A 26,496-nucleotide genomic window follows, 5' to 3' on the forward strand; every position below is an offset into this window, starting at 1 on the left:
AAACACACATCTCAATAAGAATTTGTTTGGCAAATACAATAAGCATGACATTGAAAAACCAATAATAAATAAGATGAACATCAATTGCAAATTATATCAAAATCAACAATACTCTTTTGCCTTTTGGGTTATAGGAAGAAACTCCCTTCCAACATGTCAAGAGTAATCCATCCACATTAAAGACCAATGACGAATACCTTCAACACACAATTCCTCATTGACTATCATTGACCTGGAAAATGTGAATAGTCATGTCATTCTTTTTTAGCTAGCTTGTAAAAATAGGCATATATACATGATAAATACTAATAATAATGATGACAATAATAATAATAATAATAATAATAATAATAATAATAATAATAATAATAATAATAATAATAAATAAATAAATAAATAAATAAATAGTCGAGAGTATTTTGTTGTAAGTCGTGTTTACTGCATATAGAAAACTCTAACCTTTAATAAAAACAGTCCGTGTATTTTGTTGTAAGCTGTCTCTAAAAATTTGAAGTACGCATAGCTCCAAGATCTTGCAAACAGTAGAATGCTTAATACTCCTATGAATCCAACAAAGAAACCAGGTCTCATACCAGCATAGAACCACATGAAAAACTCGTGGTCATCACCACTACTAGTTTTTGTAGATTGATTAACAAAAGATGGTACATCACCCGGGCAACCCTTTGGAAGAGGAGCACCACAAAGTCCTTCGTTGCCCATGTAAATGGATGGATCATTGAGGGTTTGAAGTTGGCTTCCTGTTGGAATTCTCCCATGTAAATAGTTGAATGATAAGTTCAAGTGGCTCAAAAAATTCAAAGATGACAAGCTTGGTGGAATGGAACCATAGAGTTCATTTCTAGATAAATCAAGTGATTCAATTTTGCTCAAATTGTCAATAGCCTCAGGGATTGTTCCACTTAGATTAGAAACATTCAAGTTCTCCAATGCATGCAAACTCATTATCTCAACTGGGATCTTTCCCGCAATATGATTCCCTGGAAGATCTATAGATATTAGGAATCGAAAGTTTTTAGTGTACTGCAATGTTAATCCTTTTATGACTTCATCAATTTCATCTTCATACGTTCTACCAGAATATGTGATTTGCTCAATATCTATCTGGTTGCCACCAAAAGCCATTGCAGTAAAGTTTTCAAAACATTTTGGAATGTATCCTAATATGTTGTTATTTGCCAAATTTAACAATTGAAGATCATGCAGTTGACATAGTTTCAATGGAATATCCCCATAGAACTTATTTCTATAAAAGATAAGATATTTCAAACTTAGTAACTTTTCTCCAATCCATGAAGGGATAACATCCATAAATTTATTTTCACTCAAATCCAAGATTATCAAACTTGTTAAATTCTGCATGCTTGATGGGAGTTTCCCTTCAAGTTCATTATTCTGCAAGTGGAGAGAGGATAGTCGTCCTTGTAGAGATCCCAATGATTTTGGAATGTGGCCACTTAGATTGTTATTCCCCAAGTCAAGAACTTCCAAGTTTTGTAGTTTTCCTAAGCATGGAGGTATTTCTCCATATAACTTATTTGTAGATAGAGCAAGAATCTCTAAAACTTCTAAACTACATAGCAAATGATTGTTTGAAAGAGAAAGGTAATTCATCTGCTGTAACCTTCAACATGTGGTTTCAAGGAAAGTTCTCCACTTATCTGATTTTTAGAGAGATCTAATGCATAGCTATTCCAGAAAAATTTCTCAAACCAATCAGGGATAGCACTTGAGATGCTGGCATTAGACATCAACAGAGATCGAACATTTCTTTGGGTACGAAGCCAATGAGGAAAGTGAGGACCAATTTTGATGGATTCCATTGCTATGCCGGAGAGTTGGAAAGGAGGAACCCAGGTGGAACAAACAAATTAATAGATATGTTACAAATATTGAAGCTTATTGAGTTTAGTAAAGTGAAATTCAGAGAGGACACCTACAAATGAATTATTATATATATATAATAATTTAAGATTTGAAAGTTCACCAAGACTAGAGGGAATACTGCCACTAAACTTATTGTTACTAATATCCAGCAATTGCAACATTGACAAATTTCCAAGTGACTCCATTATTGAACTAGAGAAGGAGTTTGAAGACAGAGAAAGGACTTGCAGATTCTTATACTTGAACAATTGGTTTGGAAGTTGACCAGTGAAATTGTTAGAATCTAAGTTCAATTCTGTCAAACTATCTGATAGACTACCAACAGTATTTCGAATTGAACCTGTAAAGCTATTCTCACTTAAGAGAGGTTAAAGAAGTCAAGTTTCCAAGAGAATTGGAAATTGAACCTACAAATCTATTATCACTTAAATCAAGAGAGGTTAAAGAAGTCGAATTGAAACCCGATACATGTCAAGGCTTTTTAGGGAAGAAAGGCAAGCCAACCAGTCCAAGTTATCTATACCCAAATCATTAGATATAACTCCATCCAAAGCTTCTCCAAGGTGGAGATACTCTAAGCTTGAAAGATTTCCAAGATGAGTGGGAATATTTTCCACGAAACCAGAGCTTGAGATGTTAAGATACCTCAAGTTTTTGAAAGATCCAAAGAATTTAGGAATTTGGATCCGAGAAAAATTGTTGAGGCTTAGATCAAGGTAATTCAAATGTGTTAAGTTGACAAGAGAATGATTGATCTCACCTCTCAAGCAGTTGTTGCTATAGTTTGATGGCAAACCATTGATCCAGTTCTCAATATCATCATCATCAGGTGTAGCTGGGTTGTGCAAGAAATTCCCTCCCATTCACAACAATCAAGACCGCTCCATGACGGTTTGACATATCAATTAAGCTTTCCTTGAATTGGAGAAGAGCAATTCGTTCCCCTTCAACGCAACTAGCAACATCATTTGAGTAACAATACTCAAATTTGTAAATGAGCACAAGAAAAATAAGCACTAGCATAATATTATGCTTGGTATGTTTCATGGTGTCTCAAAAGTAAATACCTTTTTTTTTTTTTTTTTTGAGTTCTTTTTGAGTTTTGTGTATGGAAGCAGCATATGTTAGATATATATATATATATATATATATATATATATATATATATATATATATATATATATATTAGCGCTCAAATGCGGCAGTGGCTTTAGGTGCGGCTATATCAGCATCGTCCATTTTGCTTAATCTAACGGCAGCGGCTAATTTCTGAAGATTTAAAGATTTAAGCGCGTCCTGATAAGTGGGGGGTGTTATGGTAATTGTAGTGGTCATTTATATCGGCCGCTTGTCAGAATACACCAACAGTGTTAACAAAAGACACCAATAGTGTTAGGAAAAAGCACCACAATGAAATGCACAAATACACCAAAAAACACACAACACACTCAAAAAATACACCATATAACTCACCACCCCAATGGTGTATTTCTGAACACTGTGTGGTGCTTTTATTCATACCTAATGGTGCGTTCTGGTGATGCATATCTAACTTGTGATATGTTTTTTTGGTGTGCATTTTCTAACATGGATGGTGTATATTTGTATAACTATTAGTGCACCCGCACTGACCGCATGGGAAGGCGCGGGTGCACCCAAACTTGGCACCAACACGAATCCTCAAATACACCACAGTAAGGTTAATAATGCACCAATAACGAACATAAAACACACAACACTATGATTTGATCTATTCAGGTGCCCAATGACGACTTTAACCTTGCAGTTCGCGTAGTGTGAGAACGTGCTCGAAAATATCGGAAAAGCCTAGATGAATGTGATTCGTTGAATTTATCTAATCTAATGGCCTACATTTAACCGCACTGCCGCACCTAAGCGCACTGCCGCACTTGAACCTTCCTCTATATATATATATATATATATATATATATATATATATATATATATATATATATATATATATATATATATATATATATATATATATATATATATAGCAGCATATGTTTGACGGTTCTTTTGGATGCTAACCTATAATTGAATGATTTGCATAATTTCTTGCCCAAACTTAACGGTACTCATAATTCCCCCTTCCCAAAATTTCTTAGCAAAAATTTATTGTTATTTTTTCTTGGCAAGTTGATCATTAATTCATTATATCGTCTCTTTCGGAAGACTTCATCATCATGATTTGTAAAAGTAGCCACCCCGGTCTATCAGTCGTCTATGGTTTGCTAACTTCTTTAATTAATGACTAATTTTTAAAATACAAGTTAAATTAAATTGAGGTAATTTTATAATGGTGAAACGAAAAAATCTTTTGAGAGGATTGAATAGTTATTTAATAAATCGTAATCTAAAAAAATGATGCTTTCCTAAATTATTTGTATCAATTTATTATTATTATTATTATTTTGCTACGACTTTGATTTGTAACCCATGAATATGGTTGATTATGACAACTTTTATTCGATCAAATCAATGAACATGAAAATAATTGCGGAAAATATCACAATGCAATGTTACAAATGTTGAAATTTTTAGCATAAAATGACATTTTGAGTGATTATTTTGTGGTACAAATATATGTGGGATCCACTTCTGATTTGGGTCGGATCAAAGTTGATTTGAGTTCTTCGTAGTGAGACGAAGAATTTGATATAATGTACGCTCAAAATGGGTAATAGGTTAATGGGAAATTGATTCTCAAAGTGAAGTCAAAAACTTAAGTTTAAATGCTAATTAGAAATCAGCATTTTAATAACTTTCGTTGCACTGCACGGAAATTGTTTTAGAGCTTAAGTGTAATTAAGCATTGGTTGCTTAATTAGTGAATTGGGATTTTAGCACATTTTGTGCTTTGCTTTTGTTGCATGGACGAAAGTTGTGCACGAATCAAGAGTGCTTAAGCTTTGGATTCCAAAGCAGCTCATTTCGTGCTGTGGATTCGGTGTGCACGAGTCAATGCTATATGCATTGATTCTTGATGCACCGTTTCGGTGCTTGTGGACCACTCGGGTGTGGTTTCCAGTCCCAATTTGTTAAATCTCCCAGTTTGTACGGATTTCTCGGTCACTCAGATATTTTTGAAACGGGTCGTTATATGGTCGGTATGAATTAATCAGATATTAAGTTCGTGACCGTTGATATTATTTTGATAATAAGTACGCTCGTTTCAAACGTTATAATCCAATTATTAAATTGGTTTTATGTTGGTTTAATGTGTCATTTAGTGGGCTACTAACTCCTCTCTCCCCTATAAAAACCTATGTGTTGGGTAGAATGTTTTGTCGAATTTTGAACTTGCAAAATCATATTTTTCTCTCATCTTCTCTCAAAAGTTGTTTGTTACAAAGAGATTCTACCAACATTTCCGTAAAACATCGGAGTGCTCAACTTGTGTTCTAGTTCGCCGGGCTTTGGGTTGGAGTGTTCGAACGCCAAAGTCGTAGTTCGTTTTATCCTGGGAGACTGACGCCACAACGATCCTAGCACCCTCAGGAGGTGGCGAATCGGTTTTAAGGAGAGTGTGTGTATAGTACACACGACTCGGATCTCTGCTTCTTCTTTTTCTTCTCGTTAGGTTAAAACCTCAGGTTAGAAACCCTTTCTTGTTTATTTTCTTTTTGGTTTCGTACCAAGTGGTGGGATTAATCTTGTAAAGATTAAACCCTTGTACTAGTTTCGTACTAGTTGTGGTGGGATTATTTTTGATAAAATAAATCCCTATTTGGTTAATATATATACGTTGTATATATATGTGTTTTGGTTTTGTACCAAAATTGGTAGGAATTAATTTTTTATAAATTAAATTCCATTTTTCGGGACAAATATATATTTTATATATATATTTTTTTGTATCGATTTATTCACCAATATCCAACAACAAAATCTAAGAATATAACATTACTTAATAAAATATTGTGCCAACAATTATATATAAATTATTCCATTGAATTACAATTGTTGGAGGATGAAGATGAAACAGATAAGTGGGAATCTTAGTATCGTTTTTTCTATCTTTTCCTTAATAATTCCATAATAATTAGGATAATGATTGGGAATCCTTATATATTGTTTCTTTCCATAATAATCTTTTTTCCTTCCTTTATATTGTACAAGTTGGTTCAGTACTGCAATAAGAGACTCCCAATCATCTTCTTCCTCATCCCATGTTTTTTCTCTGTTTCTGTTTCATTGTTTAACATATGTAACAAGCTCCATCATGGTATCAGAGCTCCCTCGGAGCACGTACGCCGCAGTAGTCACTGGTGAAGGAAGCCATGAAGCAGCTACTGACTCGCCGAATCCGACAACTACGACAATTCTGCAGCAAAGCTTGAATTCTCAGCAACAAAGGAATGAAGACGTGGACAATCCTTTCTTCCTCAGTACAGATGAGAATCCAAGCGCTGTGTTAGTAAGCCCTCCCCTGAACGGAAGTGCTAATTACAACATCTGGTGCATCTCGATGAGAATTGCGCTAGAAGTGAAGAACAAATGGTGCCTAATCGACGACAACGTCATGGCACCAAGCAGAGAAAGTCAACAATTTCAGGCATGGAGGAGTTGCAACCTAATGGTGTGCTCTTGGATCTTCAAAGTTGTAAGTCCCTCGATCGCTCAAAGTATCCTACATTTGGACAAAGCAAAGGATGTTTGGGAGGATCTGAGACGCCGATTCTCACAACATGATTCATAGAAAATTTTTGCTCTCCAGAATGAGATATATGGCCTAAAGCAGGGCAATCTATCCGTTAGTGAATATTATACTAAGTGCAAGACTCTACGGGAAGAAATGAACGTGTTAAGGCCCCTTCCCTACTACAAATGTGATCCAAAATGTGGATGTGATTTGATTGATATGATCAGGATAGAAAGAGATGAAGATCATGTTATAAGATTTCTTCAAGGTCTGAATGATGAGTATAGCAGTCTTAAAAGCAATGTGCTTGTCCTTGATCCCCTGCCTGAAGTACACAAGATTTTTGTTATGGCCGAGAAATTGGAACGACAGATCAGGCTTGACAATGTGAACCTAAACAACCTAGATCTAAGCCAAGCCAATGTTGTTCAGATTGGAATAACAGACAACTCAAATATTGAGACAGTAGCAGCTCTGAACACTTATAATAACAGGCGAACTGGGAATGGTAACAAGAATGCTAAGTGTATTTTTTGTGGAATGAATGGCCACACGATCGAAAAATGTTATAAAATGCACGGATATCCTCCAGGATGGATTCCGGGTTTTAAATCAAAGGGGAAACAGCTGCAACAAGCAACAAATCTCGGCTAGCAGTTCTGGTGATTTTGGAAGCACTCTGATCAGTTGCAAAGGCTCTTATCCCTACTACAGGCTCAAGTTGGGCAATCATCAAACACAAGCACTACTGCAGCAGTGTCCCTTGTACCAAAATTCAAAGAGACAAGCTCTGAAAATGAAGGCATGTATTCCTTCATTCATGTTAATTCAATCTCTTCAAATGCTTCCACTTGGATAATAGATTCCGGAGCCACGGATCATATTGCTTGTTCCCTTGATTTGTTTGATGAATATCATATTGTTCATGGTGCACAAGTTAACCTGCCCACTGGGAGTTGTATTTCTGTTGAGTATGTAGGGAATGTTAACCTTGACAGTGGACTGTTCTTGAAAGATGTCCTTCATATCCCATCTTTCAAGTTCAACATAATATCCGTAAGTAAACTTATAAAAGATGCTTGTTGCAAACTAACATTTATGTCTGGACAATGTGCAATTCAGGACACTCTTGGGAAGAAGATTGGTTTAGCTAGATACGAAAATGGTCTCTACATTCTGATGAAGTCTCCACCTAGTACACCTCATAATAGTTTTGTTGTTCAATGTAATAATGGTGAATTGTGGCACCAAATATTTGGGCATTTTCCCATTAATAAGCTCCATGTATTGAAAGATATTATTGTCTCTAACACTAAGCATGCAGCTTGTGATGTTTGTCATCTAGCTAAACACAAAAGGTCTCTTTTTCCTTTAAGTACTACTTTCTCAAATGCTTGCTTTGAGTTATTGCACATTGACATATGGGGGCCATTCCCCGTGTGTTCGTTAAAGGGAGAACGTTACTTCCTAACAGTGGTTGATGATTATTCTAGGTTTACGTGGATACATCTAATGAGAAGCAAATATGAAACTAGACATATCATACGAAAGTTTCATGCTATGGTTTTTACACAATTTGGAGTCTTAATCAAGACCATCCGAACTAATAATGGTCTGGAATTTAACATGGCTGATTTCTTTGAGGAGAAGGAAGGGTATTATTCATCAAAAGTCTTGTGCATACACTCCTCAGCAGAATGTAGTTGTAGAGCGAAAATATCAACATATACTCAGTAAGCTAGAGCTCTTCGTTTCCAAGCCTCTCTTCCTATTGAGTTTTGGGGGCATTGTGTGATGCATGTCGTCTTCCTCATTAACAGATTACCCTCTCCAATTATTAAGCTATCAAGTCCATTTTTCAGGCTGTATGGTAAGAATCCCACTCTTACTCATCTCAGGGTTCTCGGTTGTCTATGTTATGCATCAGATCTCACTCCTTCTAAACACAAGATGGCACCTAGAAGTAAGAAATGTGTTCTCATTGGCATGCCAGCACACACCAAAGGTTATCTCTCATATGGTTTGCTCGATGGGTCTATTTTTATATCACGAGATGTGGCATTTTATGAGTCTCAATTTCCTTTTTCGGAGGCAGTTAACTCTATGGAAACCTCAACACATGGGCCCCCTTTGCACATCATCCCCACAACTACTCTTTTGCATTTTGATAATGATCCAGATACTAGCCTGATCAACAACACTTCTTTGCCGAGTGAGAATGCAGCCTATGATGATTTGAATACTAGTCTGGATAAAATTAATGATGGTCTTTCCATGGAGGAAACCGAGCAACACGCTCATGTTGTGCAAGAGCTCGATGACAATTTTGCTGCCTTGCCCAGACGTTCTGATAGACAGCGTCAAATTCCCAACAAATATAATGATTATTACTGTGATGCTGCCATAAGCAATACTTCATCTCCACATGCTCTGTCAAAGGTCATCTCTTTCGATAGCTTATCTCAGCCTCATAAAGCTTTCTCTTTGGCAGTAACTTCGGTAGATGAGCCAAAGACATACAAACAAGCTGTTCGCCATGAATGTTGGAGGAATGCAATGAATGCAGAAATTAAAGCTCTACAAGATAATAACACGTGGGAAATTACTACTCTACCCGATGGTAAGACACCCATTGGCTGCAAGTGGGTGTATAAAATCAAGCTTAAAGTCAACAGTTCCATTGAACACCATAAAGCCCGGCTAGTAGCAAAAGGCTATACTAAACAGTTCGGGATAGACTACATCGAAACGTTTTCTCCTGTTGCAAGAATATCAACCATCCATACTTTCCTGGCATTGGCCTCTTCTTGCAACTGGCACATTCATCAACTTGATATAAATAATACGTTTCTACACGGGGACTTGACAGAGGAAGTCTACATGACATTACCACCCGGGTTTGAGATTGACAAGCCTAATCTCGTATGCAAGCTTCAATTCAATTACCTATGCATGAACATCTCCTATATAATATTGCATTGATATACTTTGAAGTACTTATTTAAAAATAATTATTGGGCATTATCTCATTCGCGCAATGCGCGTAAAAAAATTAGTAATACTTATACGCACAAATGTTATACTTATATGCTCAAATGTAATACGGAGTACTAATCAGGAATAAAATTATTTTTGTTACTTATAAGGGTAAATACAATATTTTAAAGAAAAAATATAATATTTATACATTTTGATTTAAAAAATATTACATTTTTCCTCAAAAGTATCATATTTTCCCTTATAAGGAGCACTTGCCAACATTACTTATCATGGAATATGTAATACTTTTGATGGAAAATATAATATTTTTACATCAAAATGCAAAAGTATTACATTTTTCTTCAAGCAACTACCAATTTTGGTCCCACGAGTATTAGCAAAATGACAGTTTTGGTGCACATGTTTAATTCCTACCAATTTTCATCCACGACTATTGTTTTAGTACCAATTTTCATCCACGACTATTGTTTTAGTCCCAAAATTCATCACGATGGTCACCCCTTCGTTTAAGACATGCCAAAATATGAAATTATTAAATGTATTTTCATCATTTTCAAATTAATATCCCAATTTGAGCATGAATAAAAGGGGTTTAAGCCCTAAGATTGAACTCAATTCGTTTTTCTCCTCCTCAAATTAAGGTATGATGAGGATGAGAACTGCGAATTGTGATCGATCTTAGAGGTTAAATTCATTTAGTAATGCACAAATTAGAATCTTAAGTTGAAAATGACGAAAATGCCTTTAAATTTTCTAGATTTCGGTATGTCTTAAATGGAGGGGTGACCGGCGTGATGAATTTTGGTACTAAAATAATAATCGTGGATGAAAATTGGTACTAAAGTAATAGTCGTTGATGAAAATTTGTATGAATTAAACATGTGGACCAAAACTGTCATTTTGCTAATACTCGCAGGACTAAAAATGGTATTTGCTCTTTTTCTTCAAAAGTATTACATTTTTCCTTATAAGTAACAAAATTTGTATTCTTGATTAGTACGGAATATTACATTTGAGTATATAAGTATGACATTTGTGCATAGTCGACCCGACCTGTTTCACGAATAAGGATCCGTGAGTCAGTCTCACACAAGTGTAACCTTAGATTAGTAATGTATTGCCCAAGAAGATTAAAGGAGGGGCCATGTCGTCCCAAAAAAAAAAGGGGGTGAAGAAGTATTGAGCTTAGAAGGAGAAAGGTAGGTATAAACCCACAAAGAGGGCCAATAGGGGCTGAGCCGACCAATGTTAACCAATGTTAATGAGATGCAGCCAATGAGGAGCAAATACCAATTTTGGTCCTACAAGTATTAGCAAAATGACGATTTTGGTCCATATGTTTAATTCTTACCAATTTTCATCCACGATTATTGTTTTAGTACCAATTTTAATCCAGGACTATTATTTTTTTAGATAAAAGGATTAATTCATTAAATCAGAAGTAAGAGCATCAACAAGAAAGATAGGCGGAATGTCAAACCATTCCCCGCAACCTCCACGACTATTATTTTAGTACTAAAATTCATCACGTCGATCACCCATCTATTTAAGACATCCCGAAATCTAAAAATTTTAAGGGCATTTTCGTCCTTTTCAACTTAAGATTCCAATTTGAGCATAAATAAATGAATTTAAGCCCTAAGATCGATCCCAATTCGCAGTTCTCATCCTCATCCTACCTTAATTTGAGTAAGAAAAATGCGAATTGGGATAGATCTTAGGGCTTAAATCTCTTTATTCATGCTCAAATAGGGATCCTAATTTGAAAAGCGCGAAACTACCCTTAATAATTTCATATTTCGGCATGTCTTAAACGAATTGAAGATGTGACCGGTGTGATGAATTTTGACACTAAAACAATAGTTGTGGATGAAAATTGGTACTAAAATAATAGTCGTGGATGGAAATTGGTAAGAATTAAACATGTGGACCAAAACTGTCATTTTGCTAATACTCGTGGGACCAAAATTGCTATTTGCTCGCCAATGAGAGTCAAACTCGTGATATCTTGGATTACTAAATAAGCCACCAACAAGTCAAGCTTCTCACATTTTGTGTACAAAGGTGCAACATGCTATATATATATATATATATATATATATATATATATATATATTCAAATGAAAGATGGTGGCTGCAAAATAGGTGGGGCATAACCGTCCAATAGAAAATTTTCAATTGGATGCATCGTCATCTAATGCAATACTTCACAACAACTGCGATTTTGCATCATGCGTGGTTGGTATGTTGGAATAGAAGTTACTATTGAAAACATGCATGCACTTTACTACGGAAATTTATAATTTCATGATACATAATTTTTTATTCCTTGGAGACCTGGTGCTTTTTAGACGTACTGGATTCTTCACTTCTGAAACTTTTTTCTACGACCTATACGGTGCCATGAAACCGGAGCCAAATCATTATGGCAACTACATAACTTCTCGCCCTCTTGAAAGCGGTAACATTACACTACAATGTATCAACCATATGTTATACATATAACTACAAACATTAATTGCTTTTTCTTTATACATTTTACCAAATACTTGTCAAGGCAAAGTCCGCTTTGCCCCGAGCATATTCATTCTATGTACAAAGAGTTCGTTCTTTGTATACTGATTTCCCCAGACCTTTAGCGGTGAGAAACAATATACATTCACAATTTATACATTCAACTTCAATTTGATCATTTAATACATTTTTATTTATTAATTTCTTCTTACATTATTCTTCTCCCAAATACAGCCCACTGAACCATTGAGCTAAACCCATGTGGGCTCTTCTTACATTATTCTAGCATGCTAGATTGTCTACATACCTTAGAGATTCCAACATTTTCAGTGATACACTCAAACTATTCATTGGAAATCAAAAGCTAGATCTCGACTTTGATACAACCTTCTTCACAGAACAGTGGGAGGAAATTAAATAATATTGCATTTTAAAATTAATGTACCAAATGATGTTGTATTATTCAATATGGAGGACAACGACATACTAATAATGGTTAGTGATCACTGTTATGTTGACTGTTGAGTATATTTATCCTGGGTCAGTTAAGTATTTCATTTCATTCATTCTTCCAAAAGGTTAAATCTCAACTCTAAGGACCCCCTCACACCCCGACAGAGCATTTGGGAATATTTCATTTCATTCATGATAATATGTATGGTGAACATAACTTATTAAATGGTTGATAATGATGTATAGAACATTTTATCTTTTTCCTTATCCGGTCCGTATAGAACATAACTTATTCAATGGTTGATAATGATGTATAGAAGGAAGCGGCTACATAGACGAGAAACCAACATAGTTTACCAGCCAGATGCGGAGTTCTTATAGGAGTTCTACTACATGTACTCCGAAATTCTACTTCCTTAATTTTATTCCATGATATGTCAAAGAAAGATTAGATATTTTCATCATGTGGGTCCGAGGTAATGTGTCTACATCAAGAATTTGTGGGAGAGAATACAAGTTGGGAGTAAGAAATGGGAGTACATGTAGTATTTTTCGTTCTTATAGGCATGCGCCGGCGTTAGCGCCACGATTGGAAAAAGGCTACATCAAAAGAGGCACCGACATGCATCTCTGGACAGTCAGAAGCTTCCCCAACGGGTCTAGAAACTGCTACGACTTCTTAAGTGGTTTTTTTGTTTCTTCTAAAGAAGTGGAAGGGAAGAGGGTGCTGATTCGAGCCGGTTTCTAGTACGGGAATTACGACGGGAAGAATGAGACCCCCAGTTTCGAGTTTCATTTTTAGTTATTTTTAAAAATTTTAAAAAAAAATTACATGTAACTTAACGGGGCGTTTGGTTCGGGTCATATAAGATAACCAATGTTATATTTGCTTGGTAATATAACATTCTCATGTTTGGTTCAAGTTATGCAATTTTCCCCAGGGAATGTAAGATAACCTCCACATAAGGTTTTTAACTATTGCAAGGGAATGTGAGATACCCTCACTTTTCTTAAGTAATTTCACATTCCCCTGTGTTATTGCTAATTTTGTAATTGTAACTTTAGTTAATTATTGTTCAAACTCTTAATTAGTTAATTAATTTTAAATCATTTACTTCTATATTTTACCATTGTCTTATTTATTTATTTGAATTTTAAATTTATTAAAATACATAAAAATAGGTTAAAAGTATTCAAGTAAAAATTATCATCATGCCATAAAAGAATAACTCAATTTTAAACACCCCCCACCCCTGGGGAACTCGACCCCTAGTCATTCTTTCCAAACTTCACCCCTATACTCATGCAAGCACCAAATATACACTATTGTAACAAATGGTTCTAACAGGGCTCGAACCCACAACTTTTGGCTCATAAGACCAACGCTCTAACCAACTGAGCTACAAGACCATTTAAATCTTTTGTTAGTTTAAGGGTCTAATTGCACTTTAGCCTATAGTTGAAGTGTCTATTTGACCTTATTCCCATTAATGTTTAATGTGGATTATGTGCTTACATTTGGTATCAAGAGCCAATTTAATCTTTGTCTGGTTTCTTTTGATTGCATACTAAAAGAATACAAAGCATACAACAATATTGCCGTTATTAAAAGAAAATTCCGTTCATCAATGCAAAGCATACAACAATATTTTCATCAATGCAAAGCATACAACAATATTGGCCAGACGTCCACAATTATTTGTCTGCAATCAAGCCCGAAGCGTGGACATTGTCTCACGATGGTGGTCACCGGTTTTGCATAATGACAACAAATTCATTCGAATCCTTTAATAATTCTCTAAAGGGTTGCCGAATGCTACCGGTAACGGCAATAGCAAGGCTTACTTTCAACAAGTTAAGCACTATGTTTGCCGACAGACGTACCACGAGCCAAAGAATGCAAGATGCGGGTTTGCGCTGACCAAGGATTATTTCCAACGAGCTACAAAGTAGAGAACAACCGGCGTACAATGCAACCATTCAAAGATTTAATGACGCGACTAGATTGTACGACGTTTCTCCTGATACAGGAAACATCTCCCAAGGTTCAGAAACATATGTCCAAGTTCACTTGCTCAACCATACATGTAAATGCGGAAAGTGGAAGAGCGACAGATTACCATGTGCACATGTCATTGCAGTGTGTAAGTACCGAAGAGAACTCTATGACTTGTTCGTGGCTAAAGAGTACTCTATCGATAACTACAAAATATGTTATGAAGCTGATTTCTTTCCACTAGACACGACTACACGAATATCCAGTGGACAACTCCTTTCACATTTCTTCTACCACTTTCTGCAAGGCGTCCAATTCATCGAGGACAACGAGAAACACGTCAATTTTAAATGAATTGGACTTTAGAACTTCTACTAGGAGGAGATGTAATTACTTTCAAGCTCGAACATATACTTCCACACAATATCCAACTTTGTATAACCATTAGAAACTAACATTGTATACATTATTCTTTAAACAATACGTCAATTTTTTAACATATTCTACAAAAATGTAATCGCATTTTATATTAAATAAATTTTACATTTCAACTTTCTTAACATTAATATCAAAAAAAAAAAAAAACATTAGTATAAAAAAACACGAATATGGAATCAAATAATTGAGAATGTTTTCCAATCGCCCCTCCTTGTTATTTCGTTATTTCGTTATTTCGGACGGTCTTCTCTCATACTCTTGTCTTCTCTTCTCTCATCTCTCATGGCGGAATGAAAGGCGGAACAGCAAATCTGGGGCGAGAACCAGCAGATCTCCGCTCAGATCCTTCTCACCACTCTTGTCGCGGGCCTTCTCCTATTCCCAATTCTACGCTCAGATCCTCCACCACTCTATCGGAAGATCGTCGGAGCTCCATTGCTTTCAACGCGTACAGGTCTCTCTCTCTCTCTTTGCGGCTACTGGTTTTACTACAGCTTCTCCTCACCCAACGCCTATTATGCTTTCCATTAATTAGTCTATTTTGTGACTCTTATTTCTTTTTTTAGTGCTGTCTATGCTTATTAATTTTTTCTAGTGCTGTCTGTGGAAATGACGAGGATGAGAGGGATTGTGGTGATGTTCAGTAACTATTCACCCAATTATTTCTTTTTTTAGTGCTGTTTGTGCTGTGTATTAGATCATTCCTTCATGTATTTTCCCAGATGCTTTTCTTGTATATGGGTAGGGAAGAAGTTGACTGTGACTCTAGAGTCTAGATGCATCCAACTTTGGATGTTATTTGCAGCTTAGGGATTGACTATCAGTAGGGAGCTTGAGAATATACATCTTATAGTTTGTTGGAGCTTATTCTGAATTCTATTTTGCAATTCAAAATGTGGGCTTATTTTGTGAAGAGTATCTAGCTTTGTTCTCTCTGTGGTAGTTAAACCTTTGCTGCTTACACTAGTAGCTGAGCATTTTTCCTCATGCTAAATATGGCAAATTCACATTGTACCACGAGTGATACAATGTCATAACTCTATAATTGGCATATGCATGAAGTACTAAAAAACTATGAGAGTTGCTGTGTACTATTTGTATGTCAATAATGTCATAACTCTATAGACTATAATTGATCCACATTCTTTCGAAATTCCTTTGGGATTGTAAAATTATTGCTGTTTCATATCAATGTTTGTTAACTGGTATTTTTGCGCTTAGATTTTGCTTCTGATGGAAATTCTACTTAATATGGTATCAATTTATTTTCATATAGATCTAGGATAGCATTCTGTACTTCATATTGAAGGTTAATTTTGTTTAGCTGAATAAAATGTTACGTTAATACCTTGTGGTTTGATTTGTACTCCGATTATTCTAAGCTTTGGAATGGAAACCTAGTTTATTAGGTAAAGTGCTGCATGTCATCCATGCTCATTGATGTTGATTTTAATGAAAATTTTTAAAATAAAATTCGTCCTAACCTCATATTCCACACTTGAGGCCTGCTGAATACAAGAGGTCTAGATTATCTAGGAACATGAGAACTGTGAACCGTGCTTAAGGTGGAGTATTATCAGGCAGTGCTGTGCGGAAAAGGTAAGTTGTCTATATTTGGCATACTTTCTAGATTTTTTTATTTTTACTTTGAGTGTGCAATTATGCAAAGATTTCACTAGAATGATGATTCAATCTACTATATTGTATTAGATTTGTAGGATTATCAGAGCATTATTGGTGGAAGAGCAAAAGATTGTGAAGAAGGTGCTGAAGATTCAGAAAGCCAAGGAAAAGCAAGCTGGCAAGAGCTGAAGATATAGCCTGAGTCAGGTGTAGTTTTGGATACAGTGCTGAAATGAATCATGAAAATGTATTTTTTGATAATCAAGAAGGGGGATATTTTGTTCTATAATCAGGTTTCAGGAACTTTGTTCTATTTTGATAAAAGTTGTTGGCCTGGAGTAATATTTGTTTTTAGCCCAACTGTACTGCTGCATCTTTGAATCTGTTTGTTTTTTTGTTTGTTTGTTTGTTTTTTTTTTGGGGGGGTATCGGCGACCGTTCTGAACAAAGAACGGTCACTGATAATCAAGGAAAAAAAAAAGAATCCGCCACTCTTCTTTGAGAAGAACGGTGGCGGATGCTCAACTTTCCGCGACTGTTGTACAACAGTTGCGAAATGTCATTTACAACAGTGACGGATGTGCAGATCTGTACTAGTGGTGATGAGCGAACTAAAGCCCGTGATCTTGAATGAGTTTTCTGTTTCCCGTGATCTCTTGCTGATGAGTCACTTGCAGGATAATGTACAGCATATGGACATTTCCACACATACTTTTTAATAGAGCTATGGCTCTGGTCTATGTGCATTCAGGGTTGGACTTATTTTCGAGGGGCATAGTTGTCTGTCTGAGCTTTATTCTGCTGACAGGGTAAAAGATTTGCTTGCGCAAGGTGTCTCTCAACGCCAATATCATGAAAAGACACCAGAACAGGTATGACCTTTTATTGACACAGATGATTTATATTGACTCTATATTTTGGCATATCACATATGGTCCATAATTTACAGCTATAGAATCTTAAATTTCATTGTAAAGGGGAGGGGTGTGGCAGAGTTGTGATGGACTTTTCTTTTATTTCTTAGAGCATGTCTTGTGTGCGTGTTGCATATAAATGGGTGCTGCTGTTACATTTATTTCTTAGAGTGTAGGGTGTTTTTTTTTTTCATGAGATAATATTATATTTTGATGACTCTATTTGATAAACTTTGGAGCCCAGTTTCCCCAATTATTCTGCATTGTTTTCTATTTTCTCTTATAGTACCGATTGCATCTTAAGTTATACTTCCACATTAGTGCAGAAGTGTTTTTCACATTCTTTTACTGCTTACATCATTATATTTGCATTATACTTTTTGATTCAAGTCATGTTTTGATATTATCAGGAGAGAATGGAAAGGAGGCGTCAAATGCCATATCATATGCACATAAATCTTGAGCTGCTCGAATCTGTCCATCTTATATGTGCAATGCTGTTGGAAGTTCCAAACATGGCAGCCAATAGCCATGACGGAAAGCGCAAAGTCATAAGCAAGACTTTCCGGAGACTGCTAGAGATGAGCGAAAGGCAAACATTCACTGAGCCTCCTGAAAATGTTAGGGACCATATAATGGCAGCTACAAGAGCCCTGCGCCAGGGAGATTTCAAAAAGGCCTTTGACATCATTAACTCCCTTGACATTTGGAGGCTGCTTCGGAATAAAGACAATGTTCTTGAAATGGTTAGGGCGAAAATCAAGGAAGAGGCTTTGAGGACTTATCTTTTCACTTAGGGTCCGTTTGGAAAGCAGGAAAATGACTTCTGGAAAATGTTTTTCGGAAAATGAGTCATTTTCCGGAAAACATTTTCCTTTCCAGTGTTTGGTTGCATTATGGAAAACTGTTTTTCTGTGTTTGGTTCATTTTCTGGAAAATGAGTAGAATTGTATAATTAAATATTTTAATTATTTTATTTAGAATATTACAACATGTATAATAATATATAATAATATAATATTAATTTTAAATATAATAAAAATAGCTAAGTTTTTCAAAAAAAAAAAAACTAATAATATATCAAAAATATTATGGTGGTGGTGGTGGTGTAGTGGTAGTAGTGTTATTCGTTATATAATAATAATAATAATAATAATAATAATAATAATAATAATAATAATTGGTGGTGATATGACGGTGGTGGTGTGGTGGCGGTGGTATGGTGTGGTGGCGACGGTGGTGGTTGCGGTGGTATGGTCGTGGTGGTGGTGGCGGCGGCGGTGTGATGGCGGCGACGGTGGTTGCGGTGGTATGGTGGTGGCAGCGGCGACGGTGGTTGTTGTGGTATGGTGGAGGTGGCGGCGGCGGTGGTGTGAATGTGGTGGTGTGGTGGCGGTGGTATGTGGTGGTGGTGGCGGTGGTATGGTGGTGGTGGTGGTGGCAGCGGTGTTGGTGGTGGTGGTAGTGGTTGCGGTGTTGGTGGTGGTAGTGGTGGTGTGATAGTAGCGAGGGTGGCGGCGGCAATAGTGGTGGTGATGGTGGTATGGTGTTGATGATGTTGGTGGTGGTGTGATGTTGGTGTAAAAGTTGGAAAATGACTTCCCCCCAAAAAAAGGGGAAGTCATTTTCCTCCAAAACAAGCCTATTTTCCAAAGTCAACGGAAAATGATTTCCGTTGACTTGATTTTCCAGGCACATCCAAACACTGGAAACTTGGAAAATGATTTCCAGAACTCATTTTCCAGGTTTCCAAACACACCCTTACTCTTCCTCTTATAACTCTCTTAGCCTGGATCTGCTTGCCAAGATGTTTGAACTTTCTGATTCCCAAACTCATGATCACTGACGAGCTTCATGCAAGCTGGGATCAACCGACTCGGTGTGTGGTCTTCCATGATGTTGAACATACAAGACTACAGGCTTTGGCATTCCAGCTGACAGAGAAGCTAGCAATTCTCGCAGAAAGTAATGACAGAGCAGTCGAGGCAAAGATTGGCGGTGGATTGGATGGCCCTCCCTTGAGACGCAAGGATGGCCAAGATTATGCTGCAGCTGCTGGTGGTGGTACTGGGGGAAAGTTGCCGGAGTTCTTTTGGCAAGGCAGGCAAGGAAGCACCAGAGGTGGCGGCTATAATAGAGCTTCGGGATCGATCCAACCAGGCACGTGGTGCTGGGGGTTATTCAAGTGGCAGTCAAGGATCACGGTACCATTCTGGGTCCGCAGCCAGGGGAAACCAAGGGGATGCATCGGCTCAAATGGTTAGTCTTAACGGGGAGTATGAGCGTAGAGAAAACTCAATTTTGCACCTTGGGAGGAACCCGAATCAGAAAGTTTGGTTTTGTTCCATCAACTAACAGTAGTATCTCACTTAAATGCTTTGCTATTTAAATAATTTTAGACTTGGTTTACATATCCTTTCTATGTGCATTCAAATCATAATCCCCTTTTCTTTTTGCAATTTGTGCCCATTGATTTACAGTCGATTCTTTCAGACATACCTTTTGCGGTCTGCATTCAAAATTGCTCATTGTTGGCTTCAATTTCCTCTTTTATGTACACACTAAACCATGAAAGCTAAGAGAGGGAAATTGCGAACAGGGAAAATTATGCATTATATGTATTTTTCTGATAATTATTTTGACAGATGATCGTATAATAGCGTGAGTTCCATTTGAGAGTAGCTCTCAATCGGACTCCATTGGAGAAAAACTCTTCCAATTGTAACCATAATTTTCGTGAGTTCCATTTGAGAGTAGCTCTCAATCGGACTCCATTGGAGAAAAACTCTTCCAATTGTAACCATAATTTTCATGAAACAAGTGAACGAAAGCAGGTGGTCTCAACACTTCACCATGCAGGGTGATTAGAGACCTAACATCACTTTAACATCACTTCTTGTATTGTGGTCCACACAGTTGTGTGGACCACGGTCCAAAAATGACATGACGTCGTGTCACGTAATATTGTTTTTTCATGCAACTCACTGTAACATACATTTTTATAATTCATAATTTACATTATTCTAAAATACAAAGTACATTATTTTACTCAAAAATTTCATTATTCTAACACATAAAGTACATTATTCTAACTCATAAAATTCAGCGACGTCGTTTGAACCACACAATAATTTGACCGCAACAGTATCAAGGAAATTACTCTTCATGACCAGTAAACACATGTTCAAATAACTAGCTTAGATATGCAATGAATTATTTCCATAACTATCCCGTAGGAATATCTATCTATAGTTATATAATGTATTTAGTATGGGAAGCCTTGAAATTTGAGACATGCATGTTTACTTGGTGGGCAATGGTGAATGCATACATTATCTTGAGACTTGTACATACACCACCTTTGGCAAGATATTCATCAAAACTAACTTTAAAAAAAGTTAAACAAATCCAGAAAAATTTACAAACTATAATTGCAAACAAGAAGAAAACTCTAGGTCAAATTTTGTATAGCCATTAAAATTGGAGGTCAAAACACAAAATAACGTATACCATCCAAAACTAGCTAGTTTTTAGCAAACAGGAGCATTCAACAAACTCTCAAAATCTCTTATTATCTGCATAGCGTCGTCGAATTCAACAGTCTTTTCCATATTCTCCAATGAGATTCTGGCAGCTTCTCTCTGGATTTTCAGATCGGCCTCTGCCCTCATCCGTAGAAGTGTTTGGGCAGCTTTAATTTCTTCTTCAATCCTGGCTTTCTCTGCAATCTCCCGCCTCTCTCTTTCTTGTTGTTGTTTCAGTGGGTCAGCATTATTATCTCCCTGATTCATGGCCGCGAGATGAAGATTTGCTTTGAAAATAAGATGTGCGTAACGTTCCTTCATCTGGGCAGCACGTAGAGCATGAGTTGGAGAAAGTGGAGCTCCAACAGTAAGTGAAGTAGTACTGCAACTTTCTTTATCAATTGCGGCAGTGGTGGCACATGACGATGAATGATCAAACCTACGACTTTCCTTTTCGCTGTGCAATGGCGGCGGCGTTTTCATCTGACAATCCCTTCCACCTCTTAGATTTCGCAGACAACCTTGTTCCGAAGTTTCACGACTCTTAGGTTTGTTTTGGCGATCCCACCCACTTCCGTGAATGGTGGCAGTCGATGATGAAGAAGAATGATGAGAAGATCGGTGAGCAGCAAGAAGGGTGGCAGTCGGTGATGAAGAAGAATGATTTCGCAGACAACCTTGATGACTCGTCTTAGGTTAGTTTTCAACAATCGTCGTCGGCGCCGGGAGAACCCTCTCGCAATCTTGCGTTAAACCCACACTTTTCCGCCGCTTCTTAATTTCTTTTCCGTTGAAATCATCAGAACATGCACGCTTCTTGGATTCAAGCTTGTTGTCTGTGATGAGTAGATTCCTCGTGATCTTTAAACCCTTTTCCCGATCATCTCCTTTCCTTTTGTTGACTGAAATTCTCATCTTTAGCGTCGTCATTATATTGCTCCGAAATCCAAAGAGAGTACAGTGACGAGCGATTATGGAAACCTAGTGAGTGGGTGGAAGAACGTACGGGAAGCTGAGATAACGCTTTCGAAATTAAGAAATTATGAATCTTAAATTGGGAAACCTAGAACTGAAGAAAGCTAGTCGCGATATGATAATAAAGAGCGGGATCGAAACTACTGAGATGAGATCAGAGAGTGCGCGCTTTCCTTACAACCGTTAGTTCTTGATTCTTGATTAGGTCATCTTTCATATGCAACTGCAAGATTTAATTTTAAATATTACTTCTCTCCCAAGTTTAGTTTAAATAAATTATTAAATAACCCTCAACATAAATTATTTCATTTCATTTTTTTAAAATAAAATTTTGATTAATTTGAAAAATATTGTTATTATTTCAGTAATATTAAGATTTTTTTAAAATAATTAATAAATAAGAGGAGTTGATTTAAGTTTAATTAAAACTAGTAATTCACCCGCACGATGCACGTGGAAAAAATTATGTTATTATAATCTCTAATTATGTACATATTCAAATAAACTTATAGAGATAATTTACATAATTACATTGATTTATTCTTAATTGTATTTCATCTATATTATAATTTTCACAATACGAATAATAACTACGATAATTACATTTAGAAAGCAAATTTCAAATTTTGTATGAGTAAATTTAAACTCTAATTGAACACATTTTTTATATGATTATATATATTCTTTTTGCACATGTCATTCCATAAACCCAAATGTCATTCTAAGTCCAAGACCACTTTTTGTGGAGATAATTCAAATGTATTTTTTTTCTTTTAAAAGTCCTAAGTTTAGAAATCCAGAAAAATATTAAAGACCCATACATATATACATTTATATATGTTTAAATTTTTATTTATGGCTCAAATGATTTTTTTTTTTTTTTAATTCTGAAGTCCAATAATTGACCCACGACCCGTAGCATTTGCTTTCTTCATCCCTTCTCGCTTCTGCCATTCCTTTGAAGCATTTGAGAGAGAGAAAAATTATATGTAGCGGCTTGTATTAATTGCACTGTTTCAGATATCGAATAGGCTTTCATCGAAAATTTAATTAATATTGTAATCCCAAGAAGCACCGTAAATAACAAAAGCATATCAAATAGACTTTCATTGTAAAGCCAGAGATTTAATTAATATTGCATTGTTTCATATTTTCTATTAATCGGGAATCGGAATCCTTAATCCTAATATCATAACATTTAATAACTCCATTAATTCAATAAATGTAATCCTTTGTTATGTGCGAGAAAAAAATAGCTATTTTATTTTTCAAATGTTGTGCTTTTTTTTTTTTTAATAGTAAAGGATGGTGTGGCTATTTTATATTTATAGCTAGTAATAATAATAATGTTTGTAATTAATTGTAACATTAATTCCTTTCCAAACCATATAGTTTTATTATAGTTAAGATGATTTGAAAAGCTCTTAACAATAACAATATTTACTAAATATCAAACCTTTTATTATATATATAAATTTTTGAAAATGAATAATTAGGGGGCAAAATATTCATATAATTTAACACATTTTTATGAACCAAATTAATTTCCATCAGAAAGGCGTTTAAGATGAGAAACCTTTCCTTACCTGAAACAGCAGAGGATTTGCAACTTTGTTGCGAGACCCCATTGACAGTCTCGACGGTGGCCGGAGTAAGAGAAACATTGATCGAGTTCAAACCGGTTGGACCAGAGGCCATGCACGGCTAAACCGAGACCTCTGTTCGCCGGACGGCGACTCGATCATCAATCTGAGTAGCGAAAGCTGGTCTCCAAACCTTCGGATCATCCATGGAGCGCCTGAGACACCGTACCGGCAACACCATCTGATCTTCTGGCTGTTGGACTCCGTCTTCGCTGCTTTCGTTGCGCCATCTCCTCCTCCACTTCTCCCCTCTTGCCCTCTCTATCTCCGCCCTCTAGGCTCAAGAAATGAAATCCCCAATTTTCTCATTTCCTTGCTCTTTAGTCAAACATAGACTCAAAACACCAAAATTAAACAATATATGTATACATAAATTACATGGAGCCGGGACTATCTGGTCCAATGGTATCCGGGTTGGACTTCCATTTGAAAGGTTGTGAGTTCGAGCCTCAGTGGAGGCGTTATTAGCTCTTTGTGTTTCAGTAGGTTGAGAAAGTATATGAACAGATACTACAATGTAATAGAGCTAGTAGCATTCAAAAAAAAATAAATAAAAAAAAATTACATGGAGCCGGAGGAATGTATACCTACAAATATGTACATTATAAACACAAAATGGTAATTTTAATCCATTAATTATAAATATATTGTAGACTCACTTCGTGAATTATTATCATATACAAAATTTTCACTATAATTGTGTGTAAAGTGATAGTTTTAATCTACCACTAACAAATTCTATTAAAAATAATGTTGTACATTGAATTTTTAAATTAATGAATGACATATTTGTCATTTTATAGAGTTTTCTTAAATTTCTCCAACTAAACCTTTCATATATACCGATTTTCTTTATTCGTAATATATAAAAAATTGTTAGTTTAATAAGATTTATAAATATGTATATGCTTGTTTTCATTTCAATGTTAAATGTCAATATGTTGGTTAAAGAATGAATTGAATTTATATTTCTAAATAATCATTCTAGGGTGATATTTATTTCATCTGTTGTATATTTCTACTACGATAGTGCAATATATAACGTAGTTAGTATGTTGGCTTATTGGTAATGTTTTTATGTCATATAAAGATTCTTGAGGAACATTTAAGCAAAATGGATGCTCAAATAACTAACATTGATTTGTAAATTATAATATGAAGAAGTCAAATTCGGACTCCTTTGCTGATTACAGGCCTATTTGCCTGTGCACTTTCATCAGTAAAGTTTTCCCAAGGGTAATCTCTTCTAGACTGGCTATCATCCTTCCGAATTTGATTTCCAAAGAGCAAGCAAGTTTTGTGCAAGGCCGCAATATTCAGGATAACATCTTATTGGCCTTGGAATTAATGCAATATCTTGACAAGAAATGTCGGGGTTTAAATGTTGTTGTTAAGTTGGATATGATGAAGGCTTTCGACAGGGTATCCTGGCCTTTTTTGCAAGCTGTTTTATTTAAACTGGGCTTCCCGGCAATGTTTGTGAATGTGGTGATGCGTAATCTGGAAGCAACGAGGCTATCGGTTTTGGTTAATGGGGTGAGTTGTGGATTCTTTCAACCGACTAGAGGCGTCAAGCAAGGCGACCCGCTATCTCCTCTCTTATTTATTCTGGCATCGGAGGCTCTATCGCGCTCCCTAATTTTAAAGATGGGAGTAGGGTTGTTGTCTCCTTATGCCACGCACCCAGACTGCCCTTTAATCACCCACCTTGCTTTTGCTGACGACATAGTCATTTTTGTCAATGGCTCATCGGCCTCCCTAAAGGCCCTTGCAAATGTTCTTGATCTTTATCAACAAGGATCAGGACAAAAAATTAATTTCCATAAGAGCTTTTTTGTTACTTCCAGGATATGCCCAACTGCTAGGGCCAATAATATGTCGAGAATTCTGGGAATGCAACAATCCTCATTGCTGTTCCGGTATCTTGGTGTCAGCCTTTTTAAAGGAAGGAATCGACCTCTCTATTATCAACATCTCCTTGAAAAGGTCGACACGCGTCTCCAGAGCTGGCAGAGAAAGCTGTTATCGCCGGGAGGCCGGCTAATTTTGATTCGTCATATTTTGTCTTCAATCCCGTTGTTTACTATTGCGTCGGTTCTCTTGCCTAGACAGACAGAACGCTCTCTTGAAACAAAATTTGCAAATTTCTTATGGGGAGTGGACAATGGTAAGCCAAAGCGGCACTGGGCTTCCTGGAGGAAGCTATGTTATCCCGAGGATGAGGGGGGCCTAGGAATTCGTTCAATTGACACAATCCAGAAGGCTGCCTCCGCGAAGCTGTTGTTCAATTTGCTTCGAGGGGGATCTTTGTGGTGTGATTTTTTGGAGTCCTTGTACCTTAATCGTCCTAGTTTGGCTCCCTCACTCACTTGGAAGAGGATGCAGCAGGCACATGACTTTGTGGATATTAACGTTGTTTACAAAGGTGATTTGGTGGTCTGGTCGCTGGCTCCTTATGGTGATTTTACTACTGCATCGGCATATGAAGCCCTCAGGCCGAAGGCAGGCAGAAGCTTATGGCGCGCTGCATTTGGGGAGACGGGGTGCCCTCAAAAATCTCAATCTTCATGTGGCGGCTCCTACGCCAATTTTTGCCTTTCCCAGATGTCATTCAAAATTTTAGTGTCTGCCTTCCTTCCATCTGTCCTCTTTGTTCAAATGCCTCAGCGGATCTTAGTCACTGTTTGCTCGCCTGCCCAGTTGCCCAGCAGGTTTGGAGTCACTTTCGCAATCTTTTTGGTTTGGCGAATCCTACTGCTGATTCAATAAGAGTTGAATGTCATTCTTGGTGGCTGTTCGCGGTTCCGGGATCGGCGACGGCTTGGTGCGCAAACTTAATACC

At 36.5% G+C, this 26,496-nt stretch overlaps 2 protein-coding genes, 1 long non-coding RNA gene, 1 other non-coding gene and 1 pseudogene across 4 annotated transcripts; 2 read left to right on the top strand and 3 right to left on the bottom strand.

Moving 5' to 3' along the window:
• Positions 1 to 435: 435 nt before the first annotated feature.
• Positions 436 to 2,777, bottom strand: LOC109159850. Its single transcript, XM_019307961.1, has 2 exons — positions 2,669 to 2,777; positions 436 to 761 (listed from the first exon to the last, which is right to left on the bottom strand). The coding sequence occupies exons 1-2, from the start codon at positions 2,769 to 2,771 to the stop codon at positions 436 to 438; spliced, it is 429 nt and encodes a 142-aa protein (XP_019163506.1). The 5' UTR covers positions 2,772 to 2,777.
• An 11,100-nt stretch (positions 2,778 to 13,877) lies between these two features.
• TRNAI-UAU lies at positions 13,878 to 13,951 on the bottom strand. The gene has a single exon. It is a non-coding gene; the product is annotated as a tRNA-Ile (tRNA).
• Positions 13,952 to 15,202: 1,251 nt separating this feature from the next.
• LOC109159852 lies at positions 15,203 to 19,867 on the top strand (annotated as a pseudogene).
• Positions 15,436 to 16,827, top strand: LOC109160299. Its single transcript, XR_002050730.1, has 2 exons — positions 15,436 to 16,574; positions 16,686 to 16,827. It is a non-coding gene; the product is annotated as an uncharacterized LOC109160299 (long non-coding RNA).
• Positions 19,868 to 21,042: 1,175 nt separating the features above from the next.
• Positions 21,043 to 21,966, bottom strand: LOC109159853 (transcription factor GTE10-like). The gene is made up of 2 exons (XM_019307962.1): positions 21,798 to 21,966; positions 21,043 to 21,713 (listed from the first exon to the last, which is right to left on the bottom strand). Exons 1-2 carry the CDS (start codon positions 21,964 to 21,966, stop codon positions 21,043 to 21,045), a joined length of 840 nt encoding a protein of 279 aa, XP_019163507.1.
• Between the last annotated feature and the right edge of the window lie 4,530 nt (positions 21,967 to 26,496).

Source organism: Ipomoea nil, unplaced genomic scaffold, assembly GCF_001879475.1.
Source record: "Ipomoea nil cultivar Tokyo-kokei standard unplaced genomic scaffold, Asagao_1.1 scaffold2845, whole genome shotgun sequence".
In the NCBI taxonomy this organism is placed as follows: Eukaryota; Viridiplantae; Streptophyta; class Magnoliopsida; order Solanales; family Convolvulaceae; genus Ipomoea; species Ipomoea nil.